This window comes from Leptonotus elevatus, chromosome 4, assembly GCF_054856555.1.
Source record: "Leptonotus elevatus isolate MCC_2025b chromosome 4, RoL_Lele_1.0, whole genome shotgun sequence".
NCBI classification, from domain to species: Eukaryota; Metazoa; Chordata; class Actinopteri; order Syngnathiformes; family Syngnathidae; genus Leptonotus; species Leptonotus elevatus.
In genome coordinates this window covers 14,054,478-14,070,137 of record NC_141242.1, presented here as the reverse complement: position 1 = coordinate 14,070,137, position 15,660 = coordinate 14,054,478, and the positions used below count along the sequence as shown (strand labels likewise).

At 41.9% G+C, this 15,660-nt stretch overlaps 2 protein-coding genes across 4 annotated transcripts; both read left to right on the top strand.

Moving 5' to 3' along the window:
- The first annotated feature begins 183 nt into the window (after positions 1 to 183).
- Positions 184 to 5,783, top strand: pdp2 (putative pyruvate dehydrogenase phosphatase isoenzyme 2). Its single transcript, XM_086074707.1, has 8 exons — positions 184 to 613; positions 687 to 893; positions 1,025 to 1,144; positions 1,419 to 1,705; positions 1,885 to 1,990; positions 2,248 to 2,484; positions 2,799 to 3,098; positions 3,453 to 5,783. The coding sequence occupies exons 1-8, from the start codon at positions 539 to 541 to the stop codon at positions 3,714 to 3,716; spliced, it is 1,596 nt and encodes a 531-aa protein (XP_085930833.1). The 5' UTR covers positions 184 to 538; the 3' UTR covers positions 3,717 to 5,783.
- A 1,382-nt stretch (positions 5,784 to 7,165) lies between these two features.
- Positions 7,166 to 15,497, top strand: LOC147175628 (B-cadherin). 3 transcript variants are annotated; one of them, XM_086074704.1, is made up of 15 exons: positions 7,166 to 7,303; positions 7,437 to 7,526; positions 7,795 to 7,884; positions 7,950 to 8,105; positions 8,527 to 8,668; positions 8,731 to 8,903; positions 9,943 to 10,071; positions 10,142 to 10,327; positions 10,833 to 11,077; positions 11,735 to 11,877; positions 12,409 to 12,633; positions 12,705 to 12,932; positions 13,214 to 13,353; positions 14,016 to 14,159; positions 14,693 to 15,497. In XM_086074704.1, exons 1-15 carry the CDS (start codon positions 7,277 to 7,279, stop codon positions 14,939 to 14,941), a joined length of 2,367 nt encoding a protein of 788 aa, XP_085930830.1. In that variant the 5' UTR covers positions 7,166 to 7,276; the 3' UTR covers positions 14,942 to 15,497. The 3 variants fall into 3 exon arrangements, with proteins under 3 accessions (XP_085930830.1, XP_085930829.1, XP_085930831.1); XM_086074703.1 differs by having other exon boundaries at positions 7,783 to 7,884; XM_086074705.1 differs by having other exon boundaries at positions 7,270 to 7,303; positions 7,763 to 7,884.
- The last annotated feature ends 163 nt before the right edge of the window (positions 15,498 to 15,660 follow it).

The window sequence follows — 15,660 nt, the reverse complement described above, 5'->3', positions numbered from 1 at the left end:
TTTTACTATCCTTATTTTTATTCCAGTATTATTACATACAATCAACCCGTTATCAAATGTGTTGTTTTGGTACAGTTAACCGAAATATATAATTTTGAATATTTATTCGTCACTAAAAGATTCAACGATTACCCCGGAATTACGTCACCGATGACGAAATTTTACGTCACTCATAAACCCAACCCACCTCGGCATTGCTGTTTATGAACGACTTTATTCAGCCGCTTTTGTGTGTGTTTTTTAATACGTGACAACTACTAATTTACTTACGACATAGTTTATGTTTCAAATAATGACGCTTTAGTTTGAGTTGTAAATCATACGAAAGTCGCATTTATCTTGAACGTTAGCGTAGCATGCTCACTACGCTAACGTTAGCACGTGTAACCTAGATAGATAACAAAATAAACATGGTTTCACCTTTCATCTAATTTCGTAAAGCCCTCCTGGTTGTTGCGCGTGTCCACCTTTACCCCATTGATCGCTCTACACAGGCAAACTACTGGCCAAGTTTGTAATAGCTTAAACGTTATAAGAAATGTTGAGGCGTTCGTACGCCAGCATCATTGAACGAGCTTCAAGAAGAGACAGCAACATCCCAAATGCATTACAGGTTATTATTCCGTTTTTTTGAGACATTCATATATTTATTCGTTTTAACGAGTGTTGTTTTGGGGGTTTCTCAGTATCGCCCACCCGCAGTGTTCTCCAAGCAAGCGCACCAGCGTCGTCACTTTTCGTCCTGCTGGGACCTGTCGCCCAGAAGAAAAGAGCACAAGTTGGGAACAGGTGTCAAGCTGACAACTCAAAGTGAACGTCTGTCAACACATCAGGAATTTGCCTTTCAGCTCAGCCGAGTGCAGATCGACAGCATTCTGCGAGCAAATGAGCAGGTAATAACTGTGGAACTCTCAGTCCAAAATACGTACACAACTTACTTTATTGAGGCATTGTATGTTGTTGAAAAAAAAGTACTGTACATTTCTGGATTTTACAGCTTTTATTATCTGTGTATGTGTCACAGAGTGTGAGTGTGCCAGCGTTTGATGTACCAGGGCACAGCCTGGTGCGAAAGTTTGAGAGCAACCACTTAGCCGCCAACACGCCCAATGAAGACCGCCGCAGTGCAGCCACTTGTTTGCAGGTATTCAGACTTGTGCCAATTTTCACTTTGAATTCCTGTTCTCTTCTTAAGTGATATACATAATGTACATAAGGAAGCTTCAGGTTGCTTCTTAAACCTTAGTTCGTAATTTGTCATCAACAATTATCATGAGGATATTCTTGGTCTTGGTCCAAATTGACATACTAGTGTATGTGTGCATGGAAAATGGACCACGTGTAGGAGTTAATTGGTTATTAAGTATGTGGCTTGGCCTAACTCACTTAAGTTAAAATGAGGGAATGACTCTCCCCAGGCAAACGGCACGCTTTTTGGCGTGTTCGATGGCCATGGCGGCTGGACGTGCGCGCAGGCGGTCAGTGAGCGCCTGTTGTACTACATCACCGTGGCCATGATGCCCAAGCGCAGCCTGGAGGAGTTGGAGACGAGCATGGAGCACGGGAGGCCCGTCCCGCCCGTCTTGCAGTGGTATAAGCACCACACCGACTTCAGTTTCCGTGACTCGGCTTCACTCTACTTCCACCACCTCAGAGTCTTCTGGCAAGAGCTGCTGGACAGCCACGAACATGGGGAAGGCATGTGGTATGTGCTAAATGTCTTCCTGCTTTACAAATACTAGATGACAAAATGACACTAGATCAGTGTTTCTCAACCTTTATTGATCGAGGCACATATTTCACATAAATAAATAAAAAATCACAAGGCACACTGTGTGCGTCAAGAGTTGCTGTCTTCTCTCCCCCCCCCCCCCCCCCCCCCAGCCCTTCAGATGCTATGCATTACGCCTTCAAGCGTCTGGATGCCGACATCTCCTTAGAGGCTCAAGTTCCTCTGTCCAATTACTTGATGAAAAGCACAGCCATCCAGGTATGAACGCAAACATTTTCTTAGCTAGGGGTGGTTTAAGTCTGGCCCCCCAAGTCATATCCTGCACGCCCTGCTATGTTCTTTAATCTAGCCCAGCTAGCATTTATTTTATCAAGGCTCCTGTAATACTGGTTGCATTAATTTGCCCATTTCCCCCAGTCCTTTCATGGAAACCATAACTGAGTTTGACACCCCTGTGCTGGGATAACGTGTGTTGTTTGACATATGACATACTTTACACGTGATTGTGTTTCCAGGTTGCCTTCGCCGGGTCGACAGCCTGCGTGGCTCACGTGGGCCCGGAAGGCATCCACGTGGCCAACGCCGGTGACTGCAGGGCGGTGTTGGGCGTTCAGGAGGCAGATGGCACTTGGAGCGCAGTGCACCTTTCTCAGGACCACAACTGCCACAATCAGGCTGAGCTCGAACGCATTAGGGCCCAGCATCCGCCCTCGGAAAGGCAGACTGTCGTCACGGATGACAGACTTTTAGGGGTGAGCGATCTTCTGAGCACCCTAATGAGTCAAATGAGCACGAGGTGATACATGAAAAATAGTAACGTGCTACAAATATTTTGTAAAAGACACCTTGAATTATTCTTGCTTAGTAACAGGGGGTGGGGGGGGCAAATAGCAGGAAGGGAAAATAAACAAAAGGAAAACTTCTTTATAGTGAAGGGAAAATAATAAAATAAAATTAATAATCATATATTGGAACAAAAAAATCGGACACTCAATTTTAAGGTCATATTATCCAGCGTTGAGTGAAATCCAATCTTTTTTTTCAATGCCTACATTTGCATCGTTAGGTCTTGATGCCGTCACGAGCATTTGGTGACGTGCGTTTCAAGTGGAGCCACGAGTTGCAGCAGGGCATCCTATCTGGCCTGGAGTCCAACGTGGACCCCGACTCGCTCAACCTGTACCACTACACCCTGCCCAACTACCTGACGCCACCCTACCTGGACGCAGCTCCGGAGGTGACGTACCACAAAGTGAGGCCGCAGGACCGTTTCCTCATCCTGGGCACAGACGGCCTGTGGGACGAGCTGAGGAGCCAGGAGGCCGTGCGGCTGGTCGGCGAGCACCTGAGCGGCATTCACCTGCAGGTATGCGTGCTCACAAGATGGATGCCGTACACCAAGGTAGAAATGTGCTTTGTCCACCCGGTGGCAGTAAAATCCAGAAAAAGAATATTCTGTACGTGCCATGTCTCAGCTACTGTAATATTGGCAGCAAGGGCTCATATCTCAAACCTCTTAAGTCTGGTCTCTCGTAAGTCTAGTAGTCTGTCTGCGACATTATCTCTCCCTCGACAAACTTCATTTTCTCTGTCGGAAGCCTGTTTAGTCAGCAATCTAGTCATTCTTGAAATAATTTCTGCCCTCTGCATTGAAGCGCAATAATCAGTGATGCGTCCAACGCAAAAGTCCCTAAAGGTTTCTCCTGGTTTCATCCCCCAGTCTCCCGTGTCTCAGTCGGAACGTCAGCTGAAGCTGGGCCAGCTGCACCAGCTCCTGCTCAAGCGCCAGGCCCGCGCCTCGCCCGCCTCGGACGCCAACGCTGCCACGCACCTCATCCGGCACGCCCTGGGCACCGATGAGTACGGCGAGCTGTGCCACGAGAGGCTGGCATCCATGCTAGCCCTGCCGCAGGACCTCGCTCGCATGTACCGTGACGACATCACGGCCATCGTGGTCTATCTGAACACGTCGGCGATGAGCTGACTGACTGATTGTGAGTGCCTTGGCATTTTCAACACAAGATACTTGATAGGGAAAATTCTAATATTTGTTCCAAGGACTTGTGTTAATTTATTTCCAACAGTCTTTTTTTTTTCTCTTGCTTTTGTAGCGTTTCTTTCAGTATGTGTGTTAGATGTTTTTGTCCAATCATTTTTCAGCATCCTAGGTCATTCTAGAATTGGCAGACATTTTAGACAACATTTCTATAAAAGATGTACCAGTATTATTATTTAAAAAAAATAAAATAAAAAAAACACACATAATTTTTATTACTTTTTTTTCTCAACCATTAACAGTACACCTTTTTAATGATATATTTAATTTGTCATATATACTTTACAGTGTTTGATGCAGCCCTGTTTCAGATACTTACACACCTGAAAAACATTTAAAATAAGTATTACTGTAATTATAGTCAGAAAGTTGCAAGTAACGGTTACAAATCCATTTACTCATACAATATACAATAACTATACCTACTATAACTATACAATATACTTTGCTCAAGGCTAACTGCTAGCTGGTCAAGACCAAACTTAGCTATATAATAAAGAAATATTTTGGGGATATGTCATTCTCTGATTCTACCGTATGTGTAACAGAGATGGGTTGTTTTGATTGACACACTCCATTTTGGCTGAAAATAAAGACAAACTAGAAAATTAAGAAGAGAGGTACATCTGGTACATGTTTCTTTTTTCTTCCGCTAGATAAAAAAAAAAGTTTCTATTTCTAGTCATATGGTTGTGTGTACGTTACCTCAGAGTTGATTATTTAAATGTGTATGAGAAACCAAAAATAGTTTAACAATTAAATGTAAAAATCATACCAACAATTCTGATGATTACAAGCGTCTTTTATTTGTTATTTTTGATATGTAAGCTGGTCATCAAGAAGTACTTGTTTGGTCAGAGCAAAACTTGTTACAGCCAAGTTCAACTAACGAAGCACACCTGTAGCGATTGGCACATAATACATTTGATAATCCGCATCTCTAGTGTGTGGTTTTTTTTGGGTCATGTTCTTTGATAAATATTGATTGTGAACTGCTTCAGAGGATGTATGTGGCACTTTTGTTTGCTGTTGTTGTTTGAATGAAACGTTTCTACTCTACTGTGACGTATTCGTGACGGTATTAAGAGGTGCATTAGGTGGGGTTCGTCCCCACTGAAGGTCCTGGGACCAAATGCACAACCCGCTACTGGTACTGATAGTTTGCAGGCATTTGTTTGTAAATGTGCACAGTCCCGTTTCAGATTGTACCATATCAGGTCAAACACGAACATTGAATGATTTTGTCTATTTAGGGCATTTTTACCTCCACTATGTCACATGTTAAGAATAACGCACACATTGTTAGTTTTGATTGCCATTGCCTGTATTTTCTCAGGTGTCAAACTACAGTAGTTTTCAACGCAGGACAAACCTTTGCTATGAGCTCATGGTTTGGTTAGCACAATTGAGTAGAGTTAGGAAACAACCATCAAAACAACCTGCCTATGTTTTGTATAACTGGAGAGATTTAATGTGATTTGTAATGAAACATCAACAGTGTAAATCTTTTCTATCGCCATTTTAGGAAATGCAGACAAGTGCAACTATCAATAGTTTAAACAGTGTAAATTATTATGCTAAAACACCATTGCAATGACATTTGTTATTATCATTTGCCTAGCTATGGCTAGCTATGGCTAGCTATGGCATCTGATAGCTGATATCTGATTTGTTTACAGACTCTGTAGTGTGGCAGTTACACTTCCTGTCCCTTAACTAATATGTTCTGTGTCGCCACATTATATTTGATTTCCCATGTGATTCATTATGAATATGTTTTATGCATTACTACTTTTCAATATAAATCTAGGAAAAACTTTGGCAATCCGGCTCTGTGGACAATCCATGTTTTACACTGTTGAATTTAAATACACTGTTGAATTTACATGCTGTTAAATGTAATTAGACTCCTCTGTGTCACGGTATGATTTGACTTACTTTACACGAAATAAAGGGAAGAATAAAAGATGTATATAATATAACAATGTGGTGGTGCTTGTTTGTTGACATTTGCTTTGCGTCGAGTGTAAATAATAGTTTTTGCGGAGTCAATCCGCTCGCGTCGTGTTTTGTCAACATGTTGAAGCTCTTATTTAGATGCCATGCACACGGACGGAACTTGGCTCACAGCATATTACAAGAAGATAAAGACTGTGGTTGAAATCACACTCTTGGAGTGGTACTGTGACTGCCTCGTGCAAATGCAAAGTTTTGGGAACCATGACAATTGGGGACGGAGCAGCAAGAGCAGAGGCGATTCTAGGATCAGAGGTTTAGGGGTGCTATAAAGACGTTTGGGGTTGAGGTGGATCAAACCATTTTCAATTAAATGGGGGTGTACTGTATTTATGTTGTTTAAATATTAATTAAGCTCTGTGGTTTATATATATTATAGCTATAAGTATCTTATCTAGCTTGTTAATAAGAACACACAGTAAAAATATATCTATATATATATATATATACTCTGCTGAAGCACCCCCAAAAATGGGCTAAATATGCGTCTGAGCAAGAGTATGCGGTGAAGCGAGTCTATTCAGTGTTGCCAACTTTGTAGCTACATTTAGCCAGTTTTCCGACCACCCCAGTGACTACAGTCAATTGATAAAAGTGGTAAGAAATCTAGCCACTTTTTGTGAATTCTGGATAGTTTATGACTCCCTCCAAAGCAGAAGCTGTTCACTTCAACCATGTCCAGACTGTGAATGGATAACATCTGCGCAAAACCACCACTGGCGAGAATGAACCACAGTGGTAGCTTGACTCATGAGTGCCACAATTTAGCAGTTTTTTTTTTTAAAGTTACATAGTCTATCATTTGGTCTTTTTTCTTTTTTCAACTACAAAATGAAAACACTTAAAAGGAGGTATATGGGGAAAATGGCTTCAGATATGGAGTCAGCACCCCTGATGTCCCTATACTAGGCCACACCCCTTTAACCCAATGCACAAAAGTTTTGGATGGCTGGAACAGATTACACTGTAATGACATTTCACACAAATAGGATTATATATATATAAATTATAGCTGTGCTTGAATGTTTACATACCCATGAACACAACTGTAAATGTAGTGTACAGAAACTAAATGTCGCACAAAGACACAAAAATGCTATGAATCGTCACCAAAATTCACACGCACATATCTACTCATGTCAATTTCAACCTCTGAAGATGTCAAAACACTGTGTTTTGGATTTGGACATTAAGCTTATATCTCACCATGAGCCCAACTCTAATATATATTTAATTACAGTAAATGCACAACTAACTCTCACCTGCATGCTCAGGTGCCTGGGGTCACCTCCAGTTCGTCTTTGTTTTGCCCCAAACGTTGGCTGATTCCAATCAGGCAACAGCAACAGTAGTCAGTGCCAGTAAACAGACACTTCACTCCAACCAAGAGCATGATTTTGCTTTTTCTACACGAGTCCTGGAGATATTAACACAATAAAAAGGACCGTTTTCGAAAACAAGAAGAGGACAACATGGAGATGCTGTTTTTCCTTTGTAAAGTGAGAGTCTTAATTTCCTTTTTTATATAGTACCAATGTTAACAAAACAAATCTGTCCTTGAGAATATTCCTCTTGTCTGTAAAGCGCAACAGACTGACAGGACAAGTCTAAAGTATTGTTGATTATTTTCAGTTTTTGGCGGCAACAAGTCTTCTACATTCTTGCTTTAAGAACACAACCGTGGACTCAGGCAGGGAACCAACTGAAAGTAAACATGTCGAGGTAAACCAGGAAGTAACTGCATTTTTTTTTCAATTGGTGACAAGTTGTTTTCCCATTTTTCAAGGTGTTGCAAGTGCAACCCAATAGGATTTACTGGGATTGTATTAGGGGTAGGGACCCTCCTACAATGCGTACAATTCACCAAGGTTTACATACTTGAAAAAGTTGTTACGGATTCATATGTTGGAAAAACAGAGTCGTTTGATACACCTCTTATATTGGATCTCATGTGATAGTGCTAATTTATAACATCCAGCATGGCTGGCAGCCTTTCAGACGGAAGAAACGAGAGTGGGTCATCCCTGACATCAATGTCCCAGAGAATGACAGTGGCCCATTCCCCAAGTTCATGACTAAGGTAGAACACGAGGAAGTTATTTGGGAAAGTAGAGTTTAGAAGTCTAATTAAATCTTCTCCACTAGATGAAATCCAGCAGTGAGGAAAAGGTGGCCATCACCTACCAGCTGGTTGGCCCCGGGGCCGACAAGGCTCCCGAGGGCGTCTTCACCATGGATCGGCGCTCTGGTGCTTTGTACGTGACCGGGCCACTGGACAGGGAGAAAATAAGCAGATATGTTGTGAGTGGGAATTCATCAGGAGAAATACTCTTCATTATCTATCTTACTGTATGAGTTGATGGTGAGCTACGCAGTGGTTCGTGCACATCTGCATCGTACTTCAGCTCTGGTCTTCCGGTGTGGAGTTTGCATGTTGTGGCTTCCTCCCATATCGCAAAATCATTCATGTTGGGTTCATTGAAGACTCTAAATTGTCCACAGGTGTGAAGTGTGAATGTGAGTAAATTAACGGACCCTTCGTACCCACCTTCCAACCTGCCTCCCTACCTACCTATGCTTGGCGGTGACTAGTCCAGGGTGTACCCTGCCTCTTGCCCAAAAGTCAGCTTAGATAAACTTCAGCTCACCCGCTACCTTAATGACAAGAAGATATCCAAAAATATGGAAGCCTTTGTCGATGATCACGTGATGTCAATTTCAGCTTTTGGCTCACGCTACCGTCGAGGGTTCCAAGGCCGAAGAGCCAATGAAGCTGGTCATCAACGTGGTAGATCAGAATGACAACGTCCCGGAATGTACTCGCACACCTTTTTATGGAAACGTCAGCGAAAGTGCACAAGTTGGTAAGAAAAAGACTCCCGAAAATGACTAAAATATACAAAAGTGTACCTAATATATTCCACAGGTGAGTCCTTCATGAGTATAACAGCAGAAGACAAGGATGCTCCCAATACAGACAATGCAGACATTCGCTATCGCCTCAAGACTCAGAAGACTCACGGGCCCAAAGACAAAATGTTTAGCATCAATCCAGTCAGCGGATTGATCAGCACAATGGCAGAGGGACTGGACAGAGAGGTAAAATCATTACAGTGTTATTTCCCTTTCAAAGGGTGACCACTTTGTTAGGTACGGCAACAGATGTACTCAGATGACATCGGTACAAGAGCTGTGTCAAAATTATGCGGTTACAACTAATACTGTAACTAGTGCAATGAGGTAATGTATAGATACATTATTATTAAAGTATTAGCATACTAGAATAATATTTGTAAGGTAGGTAGGATAGCAGGCCGGGTATTCCTGGCTACGACCATGATTTGATTAGCTCGGTGCTAGGTCGGTAGGTTTTTAGGTAGGTAAGTTGAGCGAGTTAGATTTATTGGGTAGGTAGGTCGGTAGGTGAGTAGGCTTAGTGTGGGTTTAGGCAGGTAGACATGTTGGTAGGTTCAGCATAGGTAGGTAGATATGTACTCTATGTCAGTAGGGTTGGTTATGTCAGGTAGATTGAGGTTCTGGAGAGATATAGGGTTGGTTGGTCGGTTAGTTGGAGTAAGGGTCAGTTTGGGTAATTAGATGATTGGTTGGCGAGGTAGGTACGCAGTAAATTTTGTAGAATACATTTTACAAAAAAGGTTACATTCAGTCCCAGTCTAAAACAAGAGTACATTTTGCACTCGCAAGAGAGTGAAATATCATATATAATAAAAATTAAATAAAAAATCACTCAAGGGTTCAAGAACAATCCTACAACCTTCAATATGGGAGACGGCCACTCTATCACTTGAGCTATGCCACGCCTACTGTTGGATAACTTTGCTAGTGTATCCAAAGGGAGACCACAAAAGATCGGAGGTATAAGGATAGAGTAAAAATTTATTCTACGAAATGTATTGTGTACACTAGGTTGATAAGCAAGGTTTTGAGAGGTAGTACACAATAGGTTGGAAATGTCCATTTTGGTAGGTTGGTAGAACAGGTCAAAACTACAATGAAATAAAATGAGTCACCCTTCAAAGAGAAGTTGGCACACAACTTCTGAATGTTTTGATGCACTTCTTGTATTGGGTCTCATTCATTGTGGTACCGACCATATTGTAATAATAATGCATTGCAGACGCAGTCAAAGTACGAGCTGATCATAGAGGCTGCAGACATGGCGGGGGAGGGTCTCCGCACCACGTGTACCGCCATCGTCAGCATCACTGACAGCAATGATCACGCACCGCGTTTCACCTTCACATCAGTGAGTCCAGCAGTATTGGCGAAGTCTGACGTCCAATAGTTACTGTTTATTTTGATTTTGTGCATGCAAGGTGTCTGCTTCTACGCCTGAAAATGAGGTTGGCCGGGAGGTTCTAAGGTTAACTGTGACTGACGAAGACGAATTGGGAACACCCAACACTAACACCAAGTACACTATCGTCAGCGGCAACCAGGGAGGTCACTTCAGCGTGAAAACAGGACCCTGGAAAATGGAAGGAATGCTTACGACAGCCAAGGTGAAAATACAATGCTGCTGACTATTGATGATGATGGCCACATTCACTTCTTAGTATCTATTTACTCAAGGTTAGTGTAAGATTCATATGCTCATCATATTTATAGATGTGCATAGCTGTTTGATACAAAACTGCTGACTAATTTTGCTGCTGTTCACATGCACTTCTTAGTATGAATTTATTGAAGTATAGTGTAGCATTCACTTCTGCATTTTGTCGCTGCTATGTAAAAAACACATATGTCCTTTTTTTTAATTACATTTTTTAATTTTTGGGATGTCTACATTCATTTTCAGCCTAAAAACATAAAAATGTAAAAAATGACAAAAATGGACGCAAGTGTTTTTCACATAACAGTGGCAATAGACAGTAAAGAGAATAGACAATTGATACATGCAGATTTTTTTTGCTACATATATTGCTGCTGACTATTTTTGCTGCTAGAATTTACCCATTATAATCATAATAATTATTTCTCTATACTTTTCTTTCCATTCATTTCAAGGCTGTGGACTTTGAACGTGATCCTATGTTCACTCTACTGCTGGTGGCGACAAACGACGCTCCTTTTAGTAAGTCTGTGTCCACATCCACCTGCACAATCACAGTAACGGTCTTAGACCAGAACGAGCCGCCATTCTTCAAACCGCCACTCATCCACCGGATCATCTCAGAGGAGCCGCCACTGGGGAGTCAAGTGGCAGACCTCCGAGCCAAGGATCCAGACACTTCAAGGCACCAACATGTCAGGTGATGCTAACCAATGTATCTACCTACCAGCCAATCAAAGAAGACCCAAACCCACCTACCAAGACCAGCCTTATAAACTGCCTACAGTTGTGCTCATAAGTTTATAAGTGTGTAAACTTAATCGTAATTTCTGTATTACCTACATACCAACTAAAAACAACTTACCTGCTAAGCAATCTACCTAGCAAAACAGGTTTTATCAACCAATCTACATACTTAACTACCAATTCCTACCAAACAAAACTAACAACCTACCTAGCTACCTAATTTCTAAAACCAACCTTTTCAACCTACCTACCAACAAATAAACAAACTTACCAATCTACCAAAGCTGACCCTACCAGCCTCCTGATCTAACCACCTAACAAACCAACTGCTCCAACCTACCTATTACTACCTCCAAAAACCAATGCTACTAACCTATTTACTACCAAAACAGACCCTACCAACCTACATATCTACTGTAACAACCCACCAAAAAGACTCTACAAACCTACCTACCGACTTATCTTCCAAAACGGACCTTCACAACGTACAGTACCTATATACCTACCTACTAAAACCGACCCTCACTACTTGGCTACCTACCAAAATGTTCAAGACGTCAGATATGGTCTATGTGCATGCTGATCAAGTCATTGGTGTCTTTGCTTTTAGATACGCACTACACAGCGACCCGGCCAGTTGGTTGGCTATTGATAAAAATACAGGATTCATCACAGTGAAGGGCAACATGGACAGAGAGTCTCCGTACATCAAAGACAACAAGTACACGGTGCTGGTTTTGGCGTATGACAATGGTAATCGTCTTGCTTGCATAGTCACAGCCTTTGTATGATTTTGAATGAAATAGCCCATACCACATGGATGGCCAAGGGAACTGAGGTCAAATGGAAAAAAACAAATCACTTAGGTTTTCAGCTTTTCTCTACCAATCATAGTGATACTTCCAATATGAGTTGGCCAATGATAAAATCCTACTGACCGACTTACTGACAAACCAACCAGCCGGCTGACTGACATAACAACCAATAAACCAAAACTCCTACAAGCCAACCGAACCACCTACCAACCTACCAAAACCAACCCTACTAACCAATCAACCTACCAAAACCGATCCCACCAACCTAACTACTAACCAAACAACCTACATACTGAGAGTACCTTCCCATCCGCCTACCTTCCTTCTTGGCAAATGGCTAGCGACGAGTCCAGAGTGGACACCACCTCGCCCAAAGTCAGCTGGGTTAAACTCCAGTACACCTGCAACTCTAGGAATTGTTGTAAGAAATCTTTTGATTTTGAACTAATCCTAGCATCCATTTCTATAGACACCGTACCAGCTACTGGGACAGGCACTCTCGTCGTGAGCTTACTAGATGTGAATGACCACCGTCCCGTGATCAAACAGAGGGATGTTAGGATATGTAACAGGCAGCCCTCCCCCACCCAGCTGGACCTAGAGGACCGGGATGGACCGGGTCATGCCGGACCCTTCACCGTGGATCTCCAAGGGGAACACCGCATACACTGGACTGTTGGAATCAACTCCACAAGTACCAAATTTCACAGTGCCTCAACATTTCACATGATAATAAGGAACCAGCTCATCATTGTGCTCTCTCAGGCCATGTGGCCATGCTGTCTCCCAGAAGGGTGTTGTCTCCTGGAGACTACCAGGTGGTAATGCGTGTCTATGATGTGGACATGCTCTACCAGGACAGTTCTGTCCATGTGGAGGTTTGTCCATGCCAAGGAGACATCATCAACTGCTTCGTGCCACACGAAGCTCCTCAAGTACATCACCTCCCCTCCCTGGCGGCATATACTCTGGCAACAGTTCTTGGCCTTTTGAGTATGTAAACATCCTTTTTCATTGTTCTAATGATAAAAAAAAAAAAAGTCACTACCACCACTAACCTCAATCAATAGACTAAGCCAGACTCAATGTGTGTTTTTAAAGCTGCTTGTAAAAAAAAATTGTCAAAAAAATAATAAGCTCATCACTGTATCATATGTAAAAAAAGAAAGCTAAAAAACGTTTCTATTTGTGGATATGGATATCCATAAATATACTGTACTACTATAGATATGCAATTTTGCTGTGCTTATGTAGATTTCTATTACTGCGCACAGTTCTGCTGCTGTCACTGCTGCTCTTGCTGAGGATGAGGCGAGGCGGGCACGACAAAGAGGTTCATGTTCCTCTGCTTGAAGATGTGCCGAGAGATAATATTTTCTACTATGCCGACGAGGGAGGAGGTGAAGACGACCAGGTGCGGTCACATTATTAGGAACATTAATGACACCTGACCGACGAATCACTTTTTGGGGGGCCTCAGCCTGCCTGAAAACTCACAAATTTTTGTATTAAAGCTAGTGTAACCTCATATATTATACTTAGATCGCCAAAATCAATATCTTTAAAAATTTCTCAGCACCTGCATGATTAGAAATAATTAGCCCCTCACATTAGTTCCACCAATGTGGACATGTCTATCTTGACAGGATGCACGAAAAAGTTGTAAAGACCCATGGCCGAAATAGAACAGGAAGTCGGCCATTTTGGTTTGAAGCTGCCATTTTGGGCGAATTCCAGTGCTTGTAGTTTGATGAACTCCTATTAGTGAATTTGCTCAAATGAGTTCAAATCGGAAGTAGATATATTACACAGGTGGGTCTTGCAAAATTAGAACGTTTTGTCCGCGTCATCTAATGTTGGTGGATGACCATTTCAAGGATTTTTTGAGAAATTTAGGAAAAATGAGTCCCTGCCACGAGTTTCACAAGAACACTATAACAAGAAGTGAAAGGAGTCATTTTTGGCAAATTCCATGACGCTTATGAATTTGGCAGAGGCTGACGTCAAAGTTTGATGATGTTTGAGGATTGTGAGGTTCATTACAAATTAAAGATGAAATTATAATTGGTTTTGCAGGAGTATGACTTGGGCCAACTACACAGAGGACTGGACCAACGTCCTGAGGTCTTCTGCACAGACGTTCTTCCACATGTCTACAGTCACCCCAGCTACCGCCCAAATCCACAAGCCACTGAAGGCGTCAATAAATTCATTGAAGAAGTGAGTGAAAATGACACGGACATGGGGCTCTATTTTCACGCGCAATGCAATTCTAGCACAAAGCGCGGTCTAATTGTGCGCATGAATTGAGTTTCCTTTCTTTCGGTATTTTCATAGATGCGTGCCATTAGAAATGTTCATTTTCATCGTGTGGGTGTAAACATAGTTGACGAGCTTGCTAATGGAAGCGGATCCTTTCATTCCTTTTAAAATCAGCGCGCCAGAGTTGTGGAAGCTGAAATGCAGTACATCAGCGTGCAAAATACGTTTATAATGAATTGCGAGCAGACCTTCACGGGTGGACGATGGGAAGTTGGCCAGAGAGATCTCACAGGTCATGGGCGTGTAAAACAAAACGTCCTCGAACCACCAGAACACCCAGCATGGTGCAGCGAAATCTGTCAAATTCCCAAACATGCTAAACAAGGCTTGCACTGGCACGAAAATCGAGATGCGGCAGTTATAATGTCCGAATGTTGCAAAAATAGAACGTTCATCTATGCATCTTACTTAACCTTCATACCTGTTTCCAGAACTTGTGTGTTGCAGATGCCGACCCCATGATTCCCCCCTATGACTCGCTTCTAGTGTTCAATTATGAGGGGCTCAGCTCTGAGGCGACTTCGCTCAGCTCCATCCTTTCGGAGGATTCGGATAAGGAGCAGGACTTTGATGAGTTGGGTCTGTGGGGACCACGTTTTCGCAGGCTGGCTGACATGTACTCAAGCAGAGAGGATGATGATGACTCGCAAACAGTGGCGGGGAAAACGGAGTGGGTCTGAGAGTGCCAGAGTGTTTAAATTCTGTTAAAAAAAATAAAATCTCAGGTAATCGTGCCGTAAAAGTAACAATAATCATAATACTTAATTGGAAGTTTAAATGATTGCGTTTTTGCAGTTTTTATATGTATGGAGAGGAATTGCTGTTATCATTTAATCTTTTTTATGGCATGGAAAGTCACTTTTTTTAAAGAGCAAATTATCTGTGGCATCCCGCAAGGCAGATTTTTGAGTTCCTTCCCTTTTTATTTTTATATATCCTGTCTTGTTTATAATTCTTTATCTACTCATGCCTGTATAACGCTTTGTTTAGTTTAGATTTTCTTGCATTTCTTATGATTATTGCTTTCATTACTAAAATAAAACATTGTAACTAATTGGAAGTCTAAATTAATGTATTATTGCAGGCTTGGGACACAATTTGTGGACGTACTGGCAGTTGTCACTCAAATATGAAGGGACGTTAAGCACTGTATAAAACAAACGAAAGCAAAACTGCTCAGTCTTTGAAAACTGAAGAATATCACCACCTAAAGGCAAGCAATACAGAAAGCAAAAACACATCCTAAGCTAAATTCGGACGTCTCTTTTTTTTTTCTGTGATGCAAGAAAAATAAGGATTTCAACTGTGTAATAAAAGTAACAAAAAGGTAAAAATACTCAAAATCTTAGGGCATCTTTTTTTCTAGGCTACTGAGGTTTTGCCTACAAAAGGGAGTAGA